At 47.4% G+C, this 23,229-nt stretch overlaps 1 protein-coding gene across 1 annotated transcript in view; it reads left to right on the top strand.

Moving 5' to 3' along the window:
• GRIK3 (glutamate ionotropic receptor kainate type subunit 3) overlaps positions 1-23,229 on the top strand; it is a gene marked incomplete at both ends in the record, with an annotated part of 184,237 nt that overhangs the window by 100,723 nt on the left and 60,285 nt on the right. The window contains one exon of the mRNA XM_084244257.1: positions 16,747-16,923. Coding sequence (XP_084100383.1) covers positions 16,747-16,923 — 177 coding nt within the window. The remainder of the gene's footprint in view (positions 1-16,746; positions 16,924-23,229) is intronic.

Below are 23,229 nucleotides of genomic sequence, written 5' to 3'. Positions count from 1 at the left end.
ATTCAGCCTCCCTAGAGTCCCTTTCCCACTGCACCCCACTTCCTCCCCCCACACATACCACAGGAAAGGCGCTGGCTTCACCTACTGGCTGGCCGGCAGGCTGAGGGTGATTCCCACCACTCTGGCCTCTTTCAGAATCCTAACAGGCAGTGGAACGAGAGGGAGCAGCAGGCAGCAGAGATGAGGCAGAAACGGAGAGTGAGAGCTGCTGCTGAAAACTCACAAATTGGTCCCAGAGAGAAATGGAGCCTCTTTTTTGCCCATCAGCTCACTCCCCCAACCATTACCAGGCAAGCAGCAAGAGGCCCTGGGCTGGAGCAAAACCCAGGCATGGGTGTGGGGAATGGCACTGGGGCAGCCAGGACTCCCTCTTGCGGAGCACAGGAATGGCAGGGTGGAAGGGGCCCAGAGGAGAACAGGGCTGGAGCATGGAGCTGGTGCCTGGGTGGCAGTTGGGTCAAGGCTCCAGGTAACATCAGGTGGACAGAGGCAGGAAGAAGGGGCAGATGCTGGACAGATCCGGAGCCAGGGTAGAGAATCACAGTCTACCCCAACAGCAAAAGGTGAGGCTGGTCCAGAACTGTCAGTCCAAGAGCAGGCCTTGTTCTGAGCCTCAGGCAGAGAGCAGCAGGGATGCATGGCCCAAGGTCTCTGATGGCACCAGGCCACAGGCCACGTCACCTCCACTAACCTGTGCAGAATTCCCATTTCACAGATGTAAGACTGACATGCAGCGGCGGTGACTCTCAGCTGGTTGGGAGCTGAGCTGGGGATGTGAATTGCACCAAAACAGTCTGGCCCCAGATCACTACACTCTGGTCCTTGTGGGAAAACCGAGGCATGAAGATGCTCTCCCAGAGCCAGGCACACAGGCAGCACAGATGGGGTTAAGCAGTGCTACAAGGTCACATAGACAATTATACTAATACTTAAATAGTATTGACTGTGCTCATGTACTAGCAAGATCAGCCCCCAAATCTGTGGTTAAGATGCACAGAGAATGGCAAGCTCATCTGAGGCTGTGCACCCGGAATGGCAGAGGGGCTGGGACTGGCCCTGCACAGAACCTCAGGTGCTGCATCAACTTAATTCATCCCAGGTCTTCATAGCCATGGTCCTAGGCCTGCAGCTGGGCTGAGCCCAAGGGTGGGACATAGGCCTTGTTCTTGAGAGCTGGGAGTTAAGAAGCATCCACCAGTATCCACAGGCTGCATGCTTCTGCTGAGGGTGGGAGCTTGGCTGTCCCAGGGAGGCTTGGTGCCTCCTTTTCCCTGCACCTTCCACCTTTCTCCTGAAGACAAGGATGCTCTCCAGCTGCAGGCAGGACTGGGAGATGCTGGGAGCTCTGCTTCTTTGTAAGACTCTCTAGTTCACTGCTTCTGAGCTCACTGGCAGCCACAGCATGTGCTGGGAGACACTGCAGGGATACAATGACTGTCCGCGGAGAGCAGAGCAGAGCAGCTCTAGAGAAGAAACAGTGGCTCCTCGAGGCAGCTCGTCTGTTCTGAGTCAGGGAGTGAGAAAAGCTGATACCTGGGGGGAAATGGCGTCCACATGACCACACCTGGTTCTTGCCTGCTTGCCAAAATCACCAGGCTCTTTCATGCTCTACCCTTCTTCTCTTCTGCTGAGTCAGTACTTTCATGGCTCTGCTCAACTTCTGCTCACTCTTCAAGGACCACCTTAAATATCACCTCCTCTAAGAAGTCTTCCAGGATTCTTCCTTGCCATTTTCATTGCCTAAAACACCATCCGTTTATCACAACATAACAGTTGTCACCCTTATGTTTGTTAATTATTTCTTTATTTGGCCCTTTACCCCTCAGTCTGTCAGCGACCCAGGGAGATGACTGAAGCATTCATTTTTCTGTTGAGAAAGTACCAATGAACATTTGTGGCTTTGAATTTAATTTAGAAATAAGCTATGATCTCGTCTGGTTTGTTTCTTTCATAGCTGTTACCACAGGAAGGTTGGCCCATAAAGGGGGGCTTGTTTGCTTAGATCAACACAGTATATCCCAGTGTCTGGTATAATCCTGGGTGTATAGTAAGTGTTCAGTGAAAACTTGAATTAATGAATGAATTAAAGAAAGGCCATCCTGAGGATTCATTCACACAGGGCAAAGACATGGGTTTTATTCCCAGTGACTCTGTTTCTGGTGTTGTGCCGGGCACCAGACCACCCATCCCTTGAAGGCCCTGCAGTCTAACTGGGGGGACCAACATGGAAACAGGTGCTTGGGACAATTGGTGTTGTTTAAGAGGCCATACCTGGATACACCTGGGTTCCTGGTGTGAGCCTTGGGAATCTGAAACTATCTGAATATCAATTTCCTCATTCATAATAGGGTGAGAATCTACTATTCAGGGCTGTTGTGAGGGTTCATCAGGGTGTATGCGTAAAGCATTTGCCCAGTCCCACTGCATGAGAGGGACCTAGTGCTGTGCCGCCACCAACAAGAAGCATCACGTCATGAGCAGAGGCACAAAGACGAGGCACTGCATGGCGTGGCTGGGAACCTGCTTGATGTGGCTGAACTGCATTTGGCGTGGCTTAGTGGGAGGTAAGGCAAGGAGATAGATGAGGGGCCAGGCTTTTGAAGACCTCAAAAATCAGGAATACGATGGCCCTGATCTCTGAGCAGAAGAAAGCCAGGGAGAGAGTGGGCCGAGCAGGGCCTTCAGCAAGTTATGCTTTGGGATTCGCCAGGCAGATGCACGGAAGGGGACTTGGAGACGAGAAGGGGGAGAAGAGCGTGGGAGGCAGGAGGCCAGTGCTGTGGTGCAGGACGTGAGCTGGAGAGTGGTAGTGGGGACGGGGCAAGACGGACCAGAGTCATTGGGGGGCAAAGGGTGACGCGGGAGATGGGGGTGGGAGGTGACGACGACACCGAGGTTTCCAGGCTGGGTCACTGAAGGCCATTGGTGCCTTTCCCTGAGATGGGAAGCCCTGAGAAAATGAGGTTTGGGGAGAAAAGGCTGTATTTGATTTCAGAAATGTTGAGTTGAGACATCGGGGAAGACATGAAGGTGGATCACAAGACAGAGCTCCTTAACCAGACAAAAGCCTGTTCCTTACCCACAGCCTGGAGGCTGCCGTCGCATCAAAGGCGGCATGCGTGGCGGGGGGCAGAGCACCCCTCTCCTGGGCAGGGGCGACAGCCGGTGCACCCAGGCCCAGCGGGGCCCCTGCTGGAAGGGAGGCAGCCTCCACTTGATCTTTTTGGAAAACAAGGTTTCCCTTGTTTTATTCTTGTGGTCTAATTCCCTGCTTGGAAATACTTGACGTTTTTGTTGTTGTTAATGATAACCTTTTAAGTCCGTGAAAGGATTAGTTGGAAAAGACTATAAAACCACAGTGTAGATTGAGAGCCGCACACCGTTTACCAAACATTAAACATGAATCTCAGAATGCTAATTTAGGAATCACCCATGGATTTAAGGACGCTGGTGTTAACAGCCAGGTGGGATCCTTTCCCAGGTGAGGTTTAGGAAGCAGATTCCATCTCGCTTCTGGTCTAGATGCTCTGTTTCATCACCGTGTGCTATCTCAACCTTAGGCTTCTGCATCACACCAGAGCAGAGCGTGACTTACATCTGCAGGAGCTGCAGTTAGGGACAAATCACTAACTCTCTGTGTTTCTGTCTCTGCCTCTAAAAAATGAAAATAATCATGGACTGCACCTCATGGGCTTGTGAGGATCAAATGAAATAATGAGTGGAGAAGTATTAGAATGTAGGCCCAATAAGTGCTGGTGATTCTCACTTCTGTGGCACAATTCCTGAACTGTTTTTGGCGCTCTTGCAAACCCACAGCAGATAGCTATGCAGAGAATTCTGCCTCTGCATTTGTTCAAAGTGCAGGGTTTAGCAGATGGTGTCTTTAAAACCTGTATTTTAAAAATTCAAGCTCCTCCTTTTCTCCATGGCTGCTGACAGTCCATGCAAATTTTGAGATTGCAACTTTGTTCCAGTTTTGCCACTGCACCTGATGTTCTGTCTGTTAGAAAGTGCCTGGGGCTTTCTGAATGGGTGTGACAAGAAGGGATCAGGAGTGTGTGTGACTTTTGGCAACAGTGTTCAGCTTTCTGATCTGGATGCTCCTATAAGGAAATCCCCCCACCCCACTGCTTAAAAGCCCTGAATCCTAGTCTTACATTTTGTGTTGTCCCCTTTTGTCACCCCGAGGCAGTCACTCTGCTTAAAAGCTGCCATCCACTTGGTAACCTCCCTGGAGCTTTGTTGTTTAGTCATTTCATGCTTGCTTAGACTTGCATTTATAGTTGAGAAATATTTATTGAGTGCCTACTATGTGCCAGGCACAGGAAAGTGATGAGCAAGCTCTGATACTCAGCTAACTTTCCAGGAGTCAGTGGGAGGTGGAATCAGTGGGAGCCAAGGTCGCTGGGAATCCTTTTGTCAGCACTGAGAGCTTGTGAAGATGCGAGCAGCCTCATTTGCTAATGATCATAATTAAGTCAGAATCTCTTATTTCAACGCAATGCCTTGGGGAGAGAGGCACAAAGCATGGGCTGATGAATTGGCTCCCCACGAGCTTCCCTCCCTGCTGTGCCTCCACCCTGGTGAGCACCTGCCCAGGTGCTCAGGCACACGCACATGCGCACACACCAGCACATTAATGAGCGCCTGCCAGAGTAATCACACCTCTAAGCTGTGTTAAAACAACCAGTTACTGGTGTCCCAGGATCAATCCAGTCAAAAACAAAATCTGTCATATGGAGCCCCTGGTGTTAAGTAGATGGAATACTCAGCTTGTCTCCTTCTTCCTTTCCTGTGTGTCTCTGGTGCCAAGGACTGGAGACCAGGTATGTGGGGCGCACAGATGTGAGGCTCTAGCCCTGGACCTCCAAAAGCTAACACCTCAGAAAGGGGAAAGGAAAGCAAACTTTTTCCCAAATCACTGTGACACAGCAATTCCCAAAGCATATTTCCGGTGAGATGCTCTGCCAAAGAAGGTTTCCGCGGTTGTCAAGTGAGTTTGGGGAACGTGGCTTACTCTCCCGCTCTCGGGGGCAGCATGTGAGCTGAGGAAATGCCCAGAGAAGTCCTGCAGAAAAGCAAGCTGCTCAGTTGTGCTGAACTGCTGCTTTCCCAGACATCTGGAAGCTTTGAGCCTGCCTGTCCATTGACGGCAGATGCTTGATGTCCTGAAATAGCAGCCACACAACTCTCCCTCCAGTCCAGCCCGAGGTGCCTCCTCTGCTCCCCCCAAGGCTGCGGAGTAGATGGAGTCAGAACCTGGGGAGAGTGAGAAGAGAATGCAGTAGACCAGTTTCTCCCAAGCAGGAGACAGTATCCTACCGTGACTAGCTGAGCAACCCAAGGCCCCCCCTTGGGTACAGGCTTCAGGGAGCTGGGGCACCCAAAGGATGCCGCAGTAAAGCAGGGCTGCACAATCTGATTCCAGGGGGCCAGTGCCAAGTCACCAGCTCTGACCCCAGACCTGGGGCAGTTTGAGCAGCATTTGGGTTGGGTGGATTGCTTGTTTTTTTGTAGAGGCAGAAGGAGAGGATGGATGAGCTGAGGGCAGACAACCACAGTGGATTCAGCATCTTTAAGCGCTGCCTTTGAGGGCACCACCTGGGGCAGGTATGTCCAGGAGTCCGGCCTGGGACAGCTCACTCCACAGTCAGGGGCCACACAGGGCCGGGGCGGGGAGCAGCGGCAGAGCCAGCTCTGTTGTTGCTGCCTAATGAAAACAACATGTGTTCTTGCTCCACCAAGCTCCTCTCTCCACTCCAGCAGCATTGTCAGGGAAGAAACAAAACAAAATAGAGAAGTGGAAGTTGATTCTATAATTAGTGCAGTTTCTTCACTGTTCATTCAGGATCTCCAGAGATCAATTAGCTTGCTTTTAAGCTAAAAGGCATCTGAATAAGTATTTAACCTGCATAGCAATTGATATTTAAAACATGAAGATGGGAGTAATAATGCAGAACATGCTGCCTCTTTCCTTCTCCGCCGATTTCCCAGGTTTTTCTCCTCTGCCCCTGGCCTCTGCCCACTCCATACCCAGAGTGGCCTGAGATTGGCATTATCGGGGCAGCGCTGTGGGCGGGTAGGCTGGCACAGAGGGCTGCTGAAGGCAGGGCTGTCTTTCAGATGCTGATACCTCTGTGGAGCAGGTGCCCCAGGTGCTTGGAGACCAGCCCCAGTTCCGGCCGGTTGTAGGGTCCACTCAAAACCAGGGGGAACCATGTCCTATCTCTGCAGCCACTAGCCATGTCCCCAGGCATGGCCTGCTCATCTGTGCAAGGGGCAGGGGTCTGGAGGGCCTATTGGTGGCACTCAGTCATGGCTTCCTCATCTAGTGACATCCCATCCTGGCTGGGCTGGAAGTAGGCTGGGCTAGAAAACTCAGGACCTGGGTGTCCCCTGGCTGGGCATGTTCTTGGCAGATGGTCTGAGGAGATGTGTGGGTTTTCTGCTTTGTCATTTAAATATCAAAGTCCTAAACCGGAATGGGGTCTTAAAAACAAGCAGCGTGTGCGTGCATGTGTGTGTACACACATGAGCACTTTCATATAAACAGGCTGGTCTCGGCATCCTCTGCAATAAGAGTATTGGGCATTTTGGGCAAGAAAAGATGCCAAGAAGACAGCTGCCTCTGCCTGCTGAATGACCAGCATAACCAGGGAGGGTCCAGAGGATGCATCAGAGCCCACAGGCCGTCTAGCCCCCAAACTCAGGCCTTGTGAGGGGTTAGCAAGCACGGAGGTGTCCTCAGAAACAGAGAAGCAAGGCTGGGAAGGGAGGGGAGCCAGGGAAGGCGGGTCAGCAGATGGGTCACCTGTGGGCGGCTAGGGCTATGTCCCACTGGCCCCCTTTAGGAATTGTGTAGCTCAACCTCAGGACCAGCCCCTGAGGGATGAGGAATCTGAGGTTCATGCACCAGCTTCCTGCCTCCTGGGTGGAGCCCACTGCTGAGCTCAACTCCCTGGTTCTTGTGGCCTGTCCCATGTGCTGGCCATGTCTGCGTCCCTGTGAGCAAGCGTTTGAGAGTCAGCATGCCAGGCTCTGTAGGTGGCTGCTGGAGTGAGTCAAGGAAATAAAGACAATGCCTGCTCCATGAGGCTCAGAAGAGAAACATGGAAGCCAGACTTGAAAGATGAAACGGAGAAGGAAGGAAGGATGACCCAGGCAGAGGAAGGGCACACAGGCAGGGAGGGAGCCATGAAAGGGAGGATGAGATATGCAGGTGGGTGGGCAGTTCCTGCTGGAGCCACTGAGGCTGGAGATTGGTCTCTCGGGGTGGGAAGGGGCCTCAGATACCAGCCTAGGGGCTTGGCCTGTCCGCTGTGGGCACATGTGCTGGAGGGTGGGCTGAGTGGCAGCTCTGCCCATCCAGGAGGTGTGACAGCTTCTGGTGTGTCAGGTGGCCACGTGGGGAGTCCAGGTCTTCATTCCTCAGACCCCCTGGCAAGGGCACTCACTGCTCCCTGGGCCCCTCCACAGCCGCCCCTCACGACAGCCCTGGCTCCTGCTCCTCCGCCTGATGACAGCCCATCGGTCATCAGGGTCTCTGGGCAGCACGGGAGCCTCCAGCCATCCTCCCGACATGGTCGATTCTGCAATATTTGACTTTCGTGTCCCTGAATTATACAGACAAAGCTCAGCATATCACCAGATCAATTAAAACAACTGCCACCAGGCCCCAGGACTCTATCAGGAGCCTCTCCCCCGGGACCCCGCAGGAGCGCATGTCCTCAGAGCTGCTCTTTCTCTCCATGGCCCCCTCCAGTTAAAGCCTCCCCAGCTTCATCTATCTCCTCATATCACCTCATAACAATCATTTCTTACCCCCTGTTGAGGGCTCACAATGTGCCATGGATGATTCATGACAGTTAAGCCTCTCGAGAGCCCTCTGTTGGAGTGCTCTTAATGTCCCTGTTTTCAGACGGTGAGGAGGAGGCACAGGGCATTGAAGGGACTTGCCCAAGGTCACAAGGCTGGAAAGTGGCGGGCACACTCACACACCCTGGGCCATCTGGCCACAGGTCCACTTGCACAACTGGCTTCCCTCCTGTCCTGACTCTGGGTCGTCTTTGATGTGTCCTCCCAGCCCCTTCTCCTTCTCTCAGCCGATCACTGACAGGAGAGGGAGGCCACCCTGCCCTGCTGGCTGCTGAGCTCCTCCCACTACCTGCCTGGAGCTGGTCAGAAGCCATCTCTCCAGGAAGTCACCCACCTCTCCTTCTTCTCTGAGACCTCCCCAGCTTTCTCACCCTGTGAAGAGCTTTTACTCTTTTATTGTTTTTATTTGTGTCCCTCCTCTCCTCTCTTCTGGGGACTGGGAGCATGCCTGACCTGTCTCTGGCTCAACCGGTGCCCAGCATAGGGCTTTGTTTGTAGGCATAGCCAATAAACTGCATGATGAATGAATGAATGAATGAGTGAACATAAGGCATGAACAAGAGGAGATCCACGCTCGCTCCTTCTCTCCTTTGTCCAGCACCTCCGAAAGCCCATTCCTGGACCTGCCCCACAGGGCCCTGCTTATCTTCTATAAACCACACACTATGGCCAGCGGGGAAAACCAGCTCTTCCCCCACCTCTATTTCCTGCCGAGACAACAGTAGAGGCCCAAGAGAGAAACACGTTCCAAGGCACCACCAGGGTCCTCGAAGGACTGGCTAAGGAACCATAGAGAGCAAAGCCTGCATCTTGCAACTCATGAGCTGCACAAGCCGCGGGGGCCCTGGCAGGGAGAAGAGAGAGCCCTGATCAGAACAGACAGGGAGGCGGGCCCTGGAAGAGGCTGTTAGCAACAATCTCACTGATAAGCGTCTCAATTAATCTCTGAGACACCTTGGAAACTCCAGAAAAAGAACAAAGCACAGTAAAAAAGAAAGAGCAGACTCAGACCCCGGAGGAGAGGTGGTGCCTGGAAACTTGAGTATCCCCAGGGACTCGGTCACAGGCACAGCGCGGCTGCACAGGCACCCCTGCCCGAGGCCCAGGCGCCCTGTGTTGGGCTGTGTTTGCAGGGTGCTTTGGCAAGAGCCGATGCACAGCACAAAGTTGGTCAAGAGAGGGGCTCGCCTGGAACTTACATAATGTTATAATGCACTGCGATTTAAATAAAAATAAATAAATTTTTTAAAGGGGAAGAAAGGAAAGGAAAAAAAAGAAAGGGACATCTCAGCAGACTCCAGACCAGCCCTGGATTGTCATGAAATCACGGGCTATGGGCTGTCTGGGGCCACCTGCCCCTGGGTGGGACTGCCCCCAGGGCCTTGGCCTTACTGATGAGGGTGGCAAGGCAGCAGTGAGTAGGTGAGGTCACATTCGGTTTGACACAGGGTACCCAAGCATGTGTGCCTGGGAGGCAGAGACTTTCCACCGGGTGGGCGCAGTCCCAGAGCTATGAACAACAATCTTAAAAATGTGGGCATTTATACGTACAATTCTCAGAATGTGCCTCAAAACATAGGGCAACAAATCCTTGTAGAAAGAGCAAGAAGGAAGTTGGTTCCTGTTGGCAGATCTCGTTCAAGCCCTCCTTCACCCAGCCAGGCCCCGGGTTCACTGTAGCTGAGGTTGGCAGTGGGCAGCAGCTTTCAGGCTGTGTGTGCTGGAGCCCTGATCTGCAGCTTCTCAGGAGCTGTGACCTCAAGTCTTTAAGAGTCCAGAGGAGGGACGTGGGCTGGGTATTGGTATGCTCGTAAACATGCTCTCCAGAAAAAAGTCCTAATTATAGGATCTGCTTGTCTCTATGGTGTAACTACTCTCACCATAGCCAATTTCAAGCTGCCAATGATTTAATAAGTGGCTTTCAAAAATCCCTGGAAATTTGAGTATTAGGTCTAGCAAACGGGTTTTGGTGGCGGAAGAGAATTTGCCACATAGATGTTTCAACAACCTCAACTTTCGGGGCCTCAGTTTCTCTCGTGTGGAATGGGGCAGCTATAGCTCCCACTTAATGAGGTTGTCAGCATTTCCTGCGAGGATTACATGAAGTGGGTGGAAAGCACTCAGCATCACCCCCAACACATAATCAGTTGTTGTTGTGATTATTATTATTGTTTGTTTTAGACATTGGGCTTCCACTCAAGATTTTGTTTCGAGAAGTTCCAGCTGCACCCGTGCTCCACCCCTGCTCGCATCTTCTGCAACTCATCCCAACACACACACACACACACACACACACACTCTCTCCCTCTCTCTCGCTCTCTCACACTCGCGCACACACACCCTACCCCATTTCCTCGGCAACCCTGGTGTCTCTGCTCCATTTTATTAAAGCAGAAAGCAGTGACAATTATTTTCATAATGAACTGGCTCTTCAAATTAATGCCAATTACACTATGCAATCATGATTAAGATTATGCATTAATCAACAGTGCCAACCTACTTATTAGCCTCTTTAAATAACGATCATGAGGAATGTATGGGAAGAGAGAATGGAGAGGAGCCAATTGAATGGGGGAGCTGCCTCTAAGGGAATGGGTGCTCTCTCCAGCAGCCAAAACCTAAAACAGCCTTTCTTCCATGGGGCGGGGCTTGAAATCGACTCCCTGCCCATCAGAAGCCTGAGTTTCACAAAGCCCCTGCCTGCACAGAAAGAACAGGGGGTGAGACGACCCAGAAGGGAGAGAGTAGAAATACCCTCAATGGCTTGTCAGTTACTGAGGTTAGTACCATCTTGCCTTCCTCCAAAAGCCCTAAAGAATAAGTGTGATCGATATTATCCCCAAGTAATGGCACTCCCGACTTAGGTCGGGACCCCCAGATGCAGATGGAGGCAGGGATTAGAATGCATGGGGTTGACAGAGGGGGAGAATGCACTTTAGGAAAACCCTGTCAGGGAGTAAGCAAAGCAGGACAGGACTGGGGGCAAAGATGCATCCTCAGGTAAGACTGGCCTTTGCCTGATACAAGGTGGGGGGTGTTGGGTGGACTGGAGCGTGTAAGCACTACAGAATTACCCCCACGCTGAAGCAAAGGGACCACCCTGTTGAGCCCCAGTATTAGTCATTGACTACAGACTCTTCCCAGAGCAGAGGCAGGTGATGTGAACTTCCGGGCATGTGAGTCCCTTCCGCATCCCTTCTTTGTTTGTTTTGCCTGCATCTAGTACTTTAATAGTCTTGAAGTCTCCATCCAGGCCCTGAAGTACTACTGAGATAAAAGTTGCCCTTCCCCTAGAACAAGGGTCAAACCACAGGCCCCCTACTTGTTCTTACAAATAAAGTTTTATTAAAATGCAGCTGCCACCATTTATTCACATATAGTCACAATGGCAGAGTTGAGTAAGACTCTCCGGCCCACAGAAACCAAAATGTTTACTATCTGGTCCTTTACAGAAAAAAACTTGTCATCTCCTGCCCTAGAACATGAAAGCCAGAAATACCTTGTTTTTCTAAATGATACCGTCTCTCCTCCTTTAATAACTGCCTTTCTGAACTCCTCACCACCCTACAACTAGCTCCATTGTTTTCTTCACAACAATGGGCTCTTGGGAGTAGGCGCCTCCTTGTGCAGAGGGACAAGCGAAGTCTCAGAGAGAGGGAGTGACTTCCTGCCTGGCTGGAGCCAGGGTGCGGGCTGAGGCCCAGCTGTTGTCCGAGCTCTTCCCCTCTGTCTTCCACACCTAGCGTCACTGCAGGAATTGCAGAGTTGGTGGCTGAGCACCCCTGGAAAGTAGGGGCCCAGGACTGACAGGGCCCAGTGGCAGGGGGGAAGCTGTATGGCTATATAGTCTGAGACTGATCCCCCTGCCCCCTGGCTGGAGACTCAGTGCCTGAGCCATGAGCACAACCTTTGAAGGATCCTCCCCTCCTGCCCTCACCTCCTGCCAAGGCCTGAGGGGCCCAGAAGCAGGTGTGAAGCCCCAGGAAATTACTCTTTGCCCCACGGCCTTTGACCCTGATTTGGGATGGGACTGTGCTTTAACCAGACCTCTTCTCCGACTCAAAGACATTGTAAAATTTTACATTTTAAAATAATAAAAATAATTTAATATGATTATTAATAGATATGTATATGACTATTATAAAGTATCATAATTGTTTATTGTGTCATAATTATAAAATAATCATGAAAGTGATTGTAAATAATTTGAAAAAGATCAAGGGAATGCAAAGAGCAAACCTCCTCTGCTTAGAGATACTAGTAAAGAACGTGTTGGTAAAAATCCTTCCCTTTTGCTGTAAATATAAACGCGTACTTTTTATTTGATAAATAGGCATCAAACTAATATTATTTGTTGCTTGGGGGGAGGAGGGAGGATTAGCACTTTCTATGTCATTAAATATTCTTTAAAAGCATTTTTTAAAGCTTTTTCCCTTATTACCAAAGCTCTCCTTCAATGCAGAGAACTTGCAGAGAAAAAGCACTAAGCAAAAGCAATCCATTATCTTTTTACTTTCTAGAAAGAACCTCTGTTAACATTGTGGTGTATGCCCTCTGGTATGTCCTTTTTGATTTTAATTGGAATTGCATTAAATTTATAAATTAATTTGAGGGGAACTGACATCTTTACAATATTGAGCCTTCCTTTCCCGGAGAAAGTTATGTCTCACCATTTATTCAAGTCTTCTTTTATGTGCCCCAGTAAAGTTTTGTAGTTTTCTTGATATAGGAATTGCGCGTTTATTGCAAAGTATTTTATTTTTTCCTTGTTGCTTTTGTGAATAGAGTCTCTTATTCCTTATAATTCCTCACAGTTTATTGCTGATATATGCGAAGGCTGTGTTTTTCGATATTTGTGTACTGGCCTTTCAATGTGTTCTCTGTTTAGTTCCTACTGGGTTTTCATCTGATTCTTGAGTTTTAGAGAACAGTAGTAAGCATCTGCAAATAATATTATGTTTCTTTTCTGATTGCGCTACCAGAATTTGGTATTTTTGCTTCATTACACCGTGATCTTAAAGTTCTATTTTGAAGGGTGGTGTCATAGACACTAGGGGAGAATAGCAAAATGAATCTCAGTGTAGCCACCACCCAGGCCCAGCAGCCAGCAGCCTGCCTTGTCTGTGCCCTCTCTGCATCCACTCCCTTCAGAGCAAAACCCAGACACCATTCCATGCCATTCCATACCTCGACTGTGAATGCCAGCAAGTTGTTCTGCCATATGGGTGGATCTTAATATTTTGAGTACTCTCCTGTTTTTGGACATTAAGTTGTTTCTATTTTTCTCAACCTTATGTCAAGATTATCCTTATACATAAATGTGTTTCTGTATCTCTAACTTTGTGTAAATTTATATTCCTAGAAATGGAATTATTGGGTCATATGATGCTTTGATCATTTCTTTTCCTTTAAATACACAGACATGATCACATCATGACTTTTCTGATTAGAAATGTAACACATGTTCCCTGCAGAACTTTTTGAAAATGCAGGAAAAACACAGAAAAGGAAATTAAAGTCACCCATAATCCTACCTCCCAGAAAGAGCCCCTCAGTGTTTTGAGTGTGCTCTTCCTGTCTGTGTGCATGCACTCCTCACGCTTATGCACACCCACATGGACTACGTGCACACCTACTGTGCGTTACACTCTGTGAGCCTGCTAGAGTATGGGGGGCGGGGTGATGTATTTCTTCATTTTCAAAAGCATTTATTTTTATTTTTTAATTTTCAAAACGATCGAAACAACCCAAATACCCATCTATTGGCGAATGGATAAAATATGGTATATCCATACAAACTAAGATTATTTTACAATAAAAAGGAATGATACACTGATCCCTGTTACAACATGGATAAACCTCAAAAACACTCTGCTAAGTGAGAAAGCCAGATGAGTGTTTGCATTTATATGAAATGTCCAGAAAAGACAAATCTCTAGAGACAGAAGTTAAGTTAGTGGTTGCCTTGGGGCTGGGGGTGAGGACAATGATGGCCTGGCCATGAGTGGGCACAGGGATCTGCTTGGGGTGATGGAAATATTTAGAAGCTGGATCGGGGTGGTGATCACAGGACTCAGTACATTTACTAATGATCTTTGTATACTTAAGGTGAATTTTGTGGGATTTCTTAAATGTAAATAAAGCCTTAGTGAAGTTGCCTTTTTTAAAAAAAATAAGGTGCATTTGGGGCCTACCTGGTGGCTCAGGCGGTTAAGTGCCACACTGTAAAGCTGTGCACAGTCTCTGCAGCGCAGGTTCAATCCCGGCCGGCCACGGAGAAACCCACATGGCGCAGCAGACCTCTCCTGTCTCACCCGCTGCTCCCCTCAGCAGTGTATTTCATTCAGCCTGCCTGTTCTGCTCCCCATTCTGTCTCTGGTGAATCCTCTCACCCCCTGCACATCTGGCCTGTACCTCAGCTCTTGTGTAAATAAATAAATCTAAAAAAAATTAATAAGGTACATTTGGAAAATTTAGCAAAGCATTAAAAACATAAAAAAATAATCAGGTAGGACTATTGAAATGTCTCCTATTGTGTTAATAATAAAGCTTCTCCCTCTTCTTTCAGTTCTTCCTCTTCTAACTTGGGGTCACACAGCATCTCCTGCTTTATCACCTTCATCTTTTCACTTAAAAATATATTGTGGGTATTTCTTAAATACTAAATTTTGCCATGATATGGAAATACATAGCAAATTGCAGCTTGCTTACGATTTCCCTGGTGTTGACAGCCCTAGCACTCTCTCCCATGTGGCCTGTGCACTCACTCACTCTCGGAGTCAATTGCTAGAAGCCAAAGTCTTGAGTCAAAGGTATGACCATTTTTAAGGCTTCTGATGTATTTCTAGTGGCTTCCAAGGAAGGCGGTGGGCCACTTTCACCAATAGTTAAGCAAACTGTTTCCAAACACCCTCACCATTTTTTTTTCTTTGTTTGCTGATGGGATTGACCCAAAAAAAGAGACTTTAGTTGGGTTTATTTGATTACTAGAGAGAATGCACGTTTCTTCTTACATGAATAGTTCCTTTGTAGTAGTATTTTTGCTTTTGTTAAACAGCTATGCTTGCCCTTTGCATATTTTCCATTGGAATGTTTTTGTCTTTTTTTTGTTGAGTTTTAAGTACTTTTTTGAAAAATAGAGCATCAACCTTCATATTGCCATATATGCTATAAAATTTTCAACTTTGTTTTTGCCATTTAATCTTGTTTATGGTAGTCAAATTATATACATATATCTCATATATATGACATGTATATATCTATTATATTATTTCTATGGGATTATCAATATTCAAGGGCTTCTGACTTTTTTGGAATTCCCAGAAAGGCCTGCTCCTCAGTATGGTATCATATGCACCTATATTTTTGTTGCTTTTCTTTCCTCCTTCTTTGCCTTAATTTCTTGCTATTTTATCTTTAATCCATCTGGAACTTATTTTGATATATAGTTTAAGATTGAATCTAACTTAAATTTCTCCCAAATAAATTGAGTAATTGTTCCAGCACAACCAATGAATAATTCATCTCTTACCTGCCCATTGGATATAGCCCCCTTTCTTATGTCTTACCTATCTCTACTTGAATCTCTTTCTGGGAGCTTTTTCTTTCATTCTATTATTGAGCTATTTATATTTCCACATTTCTAAAACTATGAGAACATAGTTTTAATTATTTTGGCTTTTTTATATATTTTAAATCTGGCAGTTCAAGTCACTTCTCATCTCTTTTTAGACTGTTACTACCTTTTTGGTTTTCCAGATGCATTTTAGAGTCATTTTTGTCTAAACAAAAGGAAATCCTCCATGATTCTCATTAGAATTGCATTAGCTGAAAATTTAATTTGGAGAAACCTGACACCTTGACCCTTGAACCCAACTATCCAGGTTCATGACACACCTCCTAATTTAAGTCTACCCTTATCTCTCCTGCTTACCGTGTTCTCATCATTTTTAATACTGGAATTCCATACTTCTTATTTGGCTGGTTATTATATATTTTTCTTGATATTATAAAGGAAATCCTTTTGCCATTAAGTTTTCTCACTGGTTGTTGCTGATATGAAAAAGCACCATGAATTTGTGGTAACTTGCCTTGGTTCATTCCAGCTCTCACTAGTTTTAATGTTCAGGGTTTATCTGAAGAGTTTTTAGAAAGCATTTATATAATTTGCTATCAAGAATTTTTCTCTTTCCAAGAGGTGTGCCTCTAAATTTTTTTCTTATTTCATTGGTTCATGGTGTGTTGTGAATTTTTACCCTCCCTCTTTTTTTTCCTGTAATGAAAATGCCTCTACTGTTTCATCATCAATGTAATATTAAAGGCCAATTTGAGCTAAAGATGCTTCAAGGAAGTATCTTTTCTGGTGCCAGTTTATTAAGCATTCTTAACAGTAGTAGATATTGGATTTTATCAAATGCCTTCCTACATTTTGTAAGTTTATCGTGTTTTTTTTTTCCTTTGAGCTATTGATGTGATGGAATGATATTCATAGATTTCTTTATATTGAACCACCCTTACATGCCTGAATACAACTCATCTGGGTCATGGTATGATATCCTTGTAATATTCTAGTAGATTCTATTGGCTGGAACTTTATCAAGAATTTTCACAGAAATATTAATAAGTTGTTTATTTTATTTTGGTTATGTTTGTCAGTCTCTGTTGTCAGCAATTTGATAGCTGAGTAAAATGAACTAGGAGGATTTTCATATTTCTTATGGTCTAGTACAATTTCTGTATATGGGAATTATCTAGGGTATTATTGAACATTTTAGGGGGAAAGATCTTGTCCACAGAATCTTCTGAGCCAAACATCTTTGTTAGCTTCCCCCTCCCTTCTCCATCACATACAATTTTACCCATCTCTCACAGGAGGAATCTTTGAGTATGCAGACGGCCCCAATGCCCAGGTCATGAACGCGGAAGAACATGCCTTTCGATTTTCTGCCAACATTATCAACAGGAACAGGACTCTGCTGCCCAATACAACCTTGACCTACGACATCCAGAGGATTCACTTCCACGACAGCTTTGAAGCCACTAAGAAGGGTGAGTGTTCAGACCCCAGACTGGTCTCTCTTCCCTACCTAAGGAGCAGGGCTGTCTGCTATCCGAGGTCCTGAAAATGGGCCGGAGCTCTGGGTGGGCATGGAAATTAGAGCCTTTCCCTCCTGGTTTGGGATCCTGCCTATATTCCAGCTCAGCTCAGGTTGTGTCATCCCTCAGGAATGGTGGGTCTTCGTCAGGAATTCCCAGGTCACTGGCACAGGCTGTGAGGGAATGAGAGGTCACAGGAGGGTGGTGGGGGGTGAAGGGTAGGGGTAGGATATGAGGCTGGGAGGTAGCAGTAAGGAGGCTAACCCTGGTCTCCCATACCTCTGAACTGAAGCTGGCATTTTCAAGCATTTTTTTTAATTTTCAATTTTTTAAATATTTACATCAAACTGACAATGTGTAAGTTCAAACGTGCAGCACTTACATGCCATAAAAAGACAGTAAAAACAACAGGACTGCTTCAGTGACTGTAACAACTTGGCCCCAGGGGCCATGGATGACTCTTGAAGTCTGAATCAGCTTCAGTATTCAATATGTTTCTATATTTTGTTTTGTCTACATAATAACAAAGAAATCATAATTTATAAAAATAAGTTGTAGCATATCCAATTAAAGTCTCCCCCATCACACACACACACACACATTAAAAGTAAAATAAAAAACAAATGTTGGGCTGCATCTGTCCTCATTAGTGATACATTTACAATAAACTCCAATAACTGCACAGAAGGACAGAGAATTTTGTTCCAAGATCCTCACACACAAAAAACAAGGTAATCTGTCAACGCCCAAAGGAGCTGACAGTTCCCAGTGAGGCATGTAACACATTTAAGTATACAAGTGTGCGTCTTGGTTACTGCTTTAGGAAATATAGTTCACATATAATACATATATACATATGCATGTTATGTATATAATATATTGAAATTTAATTTCAAGGCTTATATAACTCTGGAGATAACTTCCATAGAACCCTGGAGTTCCATGGAACTCCATTTAAAAATCTTGGGCTTAAGCAATCTGATTCCCAGGGACAACTATTCCCAGGTCATCCTCCCTATGATACACCATCACGGCCCCCTGCTTTTCTTCTTCAAGTTCCCTATCACAGTTTCTAGCTGAGTCATTGTGTGTGTTTAGGCTTCTCCCTTCCCCCTGGCATGAGTGAAAGGAACCTCTCTCGTGCACTGATACAGTCCCGGTACCTAAAACACTGACATGTAGTAAGTGCTCAGTAAAGTGATGGTTGAATGATTCAGTGAGTCACTGATGTGAGGCTGGGGTGTGGGAGCCTGTGCACCTTTGTCCAGCACCCCTGTCAGCTGAGCTTAGGCACAGCATCATCCACACTTCTAGGGAGGATAGAGGCCCACCCATACGGGTCCCTTGGTCTTTCTGAGGGATTCCCTGTAGCTTATCAAGGTCCCCTGTGTTCCCAGGTGCAGACTTTCCAAGTGCTGCCTGCTTGTTCGCCAAAACCTCACTGTGGGTAAACATCTGAGCCCAGAGAGGCTGCTAGCATGGACTTGGAGCCAGACTGCCTGACTTGATGGGCCAACTCTGATACTAGTTGTGTGACTGGAAGTAATGCCCATGCCTCAGTTTTCTCACCTGCAAAATGGGCACACCTCTGTTACATGCTTAGCACAGTACCTGGCATGTAGCAAGTGCCAGTGCAACTTTGCTGTTACTATGTGGCTGCCTTGCTCTCCACAGACTGAACTATCAGGTCAGGGCCCTCAGGCCTTGTGCGCTCACAGCTGGTCCCTGCCCCACCTACCCCACCCCTCCTTGCCCTGTGTGCTCATGGTCAGAGCATCCCTAACATTGAACATAGTCACTGCTGACATTTTTTTAGTCCATTCCCCTGAGTCTCAGAGCCAACAGAATGACTAATGGCACCCCACCCTGTTAGCCTTTGCTGGTCACCCCTCCCTCTGTGCTGATGTGCCCTCCTCCTGCCCACACCCCCACCCCCTTGGTCCCCAGCCCTGTGGCCAGCACTGTGCAGTCAGATCTCTACCCTCTGCCGGGAGTTCCTGCTGGCACCCTCTGCCTGACCTCGCCCAGCTACAAGATGACTAACCTCAGCCACAGCTGCTCAGTGAGAAAGTCAGGACACAACAAATGCCTGGAATCGCATGCCGAGGCCTACATGACACAGCCCCCCACGGTGATGCTGGATCTCCTGTCCGTTTTTCCTAGAAATCATAGAATGATACAGTGACTCCCTGGCGGGGCGCCTGCAGTATAGTGCCGGGGCTTTCCCAGCCCGCAGCTAGCCCCAGGCAGCACTTCAGCGCCTCAAAGGCAAGTCCTCTGGCTGGACTCATAGTCCACACCACGGGAGCTCCCGGGTGGTGGGTGGGCAGCCCCAAGCAGAAACGTCCAACTCTGGAATTCCAGACTTGAACCCCAAGTGACCAGAACCACAGCCCCTCCCTGCCCTACACCACGTCACATGACTTGATTGGAGCCTACCCCACTTTCCCCAGATCAGGATGAGAGTCTGTCCAGTCTTGTCCAAGTATGTCCAGTCTTGTCCCATCCCTGCCAGTCACTCCCTCAGCACCACCTCGGGGTGCCATGCTTCCGTTTCCTCTGCTTGTAATTCCCTTGCCCCATCCCATGCATGCCCCCTGCACTTTGTCTTGCTAGCTCATCCTTCTGCTCTCCAACTTTGGGTCCTTGGCGAGCCCTCCCTGAGATCCCAGATCAGATCAAATCCCCTGCTTCCAATTTATTACACTCTGGACTTTTCATTCACAGGCTTGGCTGTTGTATGTTGTGTGTAGATGTGTGTAGATGTGCATGTGATCACAGTTTGTCCCTGTCTTCCACCACCTCGCACATGCCTTTGCTCTTCACGGCTCTGCCGCAGGACCACTGTTGACTGCTGCTGTCAGAAGCTCCTCTTGCCTGTTTTTGAACTTTGTATGAATGAAACCACCAGTGCGTGCTTTTGCAAATCTTGTGCCTTTCACCCTTCAATACACCCACGACGTTCCTCTGCGGCGTGGCAGGCAGCAGAGGCCCACTGCTCTTCTTGGACCGTGTTCCAATATATGAATATACCGCAGTTTAACAATTCTTCAGCCAAACAATTTTCCAAAGTTGCTTCACTGACCTGCACTCCCTCCGGCAACGGCTGAGGGGACAGTTGTTCTACTCTCTTGTAACTCTTGATAAAGTCTGTCTTGTTTTCAATTTTGGCCACCTGGGTGATCTCGTGTGGGCATCTGTGTGCCTTTATTTTGTATTTCCTGAGGAGCCAGATGTGGAACAACTTCTGATATGTTAACATCATTTAAATCTTCTCTTTCCTGGAGTGCCTTTTTGAGCCTTTCAACCAATTTTAAAAATCAAGTTGCTTGTCATTTTCTTATTGATTTGTAGTTTTTTATATATCCTGCTAAGAGTCCTTTGTTGGAAATATGTGTTGCCTACGTCTGTCACTAATGAGTTTGGTTTTCACTCTCAGTAGTTTATTTTGAAGAGCAAAGTTACTAATTTAAAGAAATCCAATTTATCGATATTTTCCATCATGTGTTTTTTTGTTGATCCTAAGTTCATGAAGGTATTTCCAAGTTCTCTTCTAGAAGCTCTATTGTTTTTCTTTCATAGTAAGCTCTATGATCTACCCCAAATTGATTTTATGTGTTGGGTGGGAGGTAGGGGTTGAGGTTTATTTTCTCTACACAAAGCTGGTGAGAATGAAAACTGATCCAGCTTCTCAGGGAAATGTCCAGAAGATCTCCTAAAGCTAGGTGTGTCTACCTGCGGGGATGTCCTAGCCGCTTTACTGACAGTAGCCAAAAGGTGGAAATAAATTAAAACGCCATCAACAGGACAGTGGGTGCCTTGGGGTATAGTTATACAAATGAATTACTATTGGCAATAAAAAAAGAACAAAATCTTGCCACACACAACATCACGGATGACCTTCCCAGAGCTCATGTGGCTTGTGTACACTATGGTTACCTCTGGGCAGGGAGGAGTGAGCAGTGAATAGTACCTGACAAGGGAACCTTCTTAGGTGTTGGAAATGTTCTGTATTTTGATCCAAGTGGTAGTGACATAAGTGCAGTTATATGTAAAATTTCATGAAAGTTTGTATTTAAAATGAATATACTTTATCTTGCTATAACTAAAAAAAAAAATGGTGTCTCCTCTCTGCCATCACTCCCCCTTAATGCCCCTCTGATTATACCTAAGACAGAGCCCTGCTGTGGCGGCAAGCCCTGCTGTCTGACCCAGGAGGCATTTCTGCTGTTGGATCATGCTCTCTATTAAGCACCCTCCAGCCCTCAGGGAGCTCCAAGTTCCCGTGATTTTCATGTTTTCTTTTGATCTTTGCTTTTTAAAAATGTATTCCTTGGGAGCATCATTAGACCCTTGCAGGGGGTGAACTTGGGCCTAATTCTAATTAACCTGATGATAATTCCTTCTCTGCAGGCGCAGGTTCCTTCACCACTCCCTCTTCCACCTGCTGGACCACCACCGCAGGCCCCAGGGGGAGGCAGGCAGCGGCACGGAGCCTGGTTGAATATTAGTTCTTCCCTCCATTTGGGGCTCAGGAAGCCTTTCCCCCCTGAAAGGGGCTTTCATGTATTGTCTTCATCTGTAAATGTTTTGTGGAAAATTAAAAGATGAGTGGCTGCCAGGCAGCTCCCGGGCCAGCAGCTCGGGTAGCTGTGTTTCTCTCCAAGCCTGACCGAGCGGGCCTGGAATCGACCCAGCACTCCCCAGGATCCTCTGCCTTCACTTATTCTCTGGGCTGCTCAATTCCTTTTAAGACACAAATTGATTGGGATAATTTTTGCTATAACTACAATTGCCATGGAGAAGGGGAGGGGACTGCATTCAGGCTGTGGCTGCCTGCAAAGACTGTGAACCACTGAGTTACTGTAAAATGACCAGAAAATGGATTCAAAATTGAAGCCACAAATAATGAAATTACTGCAGTGTATGTGCTAAGGGCTGCCAGAACAAGGACTGGCTGCTGCCTTGGAAACATCTGGAGATAAGCCTACTACTGCTGCTGCTGCTGCTGCTGCTGCTGCTGCTGCTGCTGCTGCTGCTGCTGTTGCTACCACAACCTGCCCCGGTTCCTTGGGGACAACAGTGTTCTTCCAGGCAGAGACATCCTCAGGGTGGAAGGAACATGGAAGGGACAGGAAAAGGGATGTGGAGAGCAGCCAAGAAATAGGTGAAGGCAGCACAGGCCCGTGCCCCCCAACAGTGAGAATTAGTCACTGGGTCTCTGGCAGAATGAAAGCCAGCACGGCCATCATCACCATATTGCCAACATTGCCACCAGTATCAGCACCAACACACCATGACCACAAGTTCTGTCACCAGTATCAATGATGGCATCACCTCCACTCTTCACACCATCACCACCACCATCAGCACCCCTCCTGCCATCTTCTCCTTCACTGCCATGACAGCTGCATCCTCATCACCAGTCTCATCTAAGCGAACATCACCACACCATCCCCACTGTCATCATCACTGTTCCTGCTGGGGCATTGGCATCTTCACCATTCCTCCATCACCTCTGCCAGCATCTCCCCCTGCTATCATCACCACCATGATGTCATGGCTTCAGCGTCTTCATCACACCGCCATTACCGTCATCACTGTCAGCATTGTTACCACCTTCTCTTTCAGCATTACCAACATCACCATCATCATCACTACCATCAGCATTACCATTATCACCATGCCATTGACATATTTATCATTGCAACCCCATCATCACCATCCCAACAGTATGTCACATCAACACTATCACCTATTCCACTCTCATCAGTGTCATCACCAACCATATCTAACAGTATTGTTCACATCTACCATCATGACTGCCATTACAGTTACCTTTGTCATGATATTTACAATGTCAAAACCACTTCCTTCAAGATCTCTCTTACAGTCCTCTGTATCACCATAATATGTGTTTGGCCCACTCTTTCTTATTGCAGTCAAACAGGATAGCCAGATGTTGGGCCAGAGCAGGGGCATGATCTAAGAGATTGGGCGGGTGAGGTTGGGTTGGCAGGAGAGTATTTGCCCACCTGATTCAAGGGATAGGTCAAAGAGGGAAATGCAAAAGGCAGACTCTTAGGGGTAGTAGTGAGAGGTGGTGATGATAGTGAGAGGCAGTGAGCCACACCAGTCACTGGGCTAAGTCATCAGTCCAAAGGTCCTAGAGGGAAAAGAAAGCAGAGACATCAGTGGCCACCTCGAAGGGTCAAAACAGAAGCGGGAAGTAGAATATGAAGGAAGCCTACAGATTTT

Source organism: Talpa europaea (genome assembly GCF_964194135.1).
Source record: "Talpa europaea genome assembly, chromosome: 9".
NCBI lineage: Eukaryota > Metazoa > Chordata > Mammalia > Eulipotyphla > Talpidae > Talpa > Talpa europaea.
The sequence above is the reverse complement of the archived record's forward strand: the minus strand, read 5'-3'. Positions and strand labels throughout refer to the sequence as shown.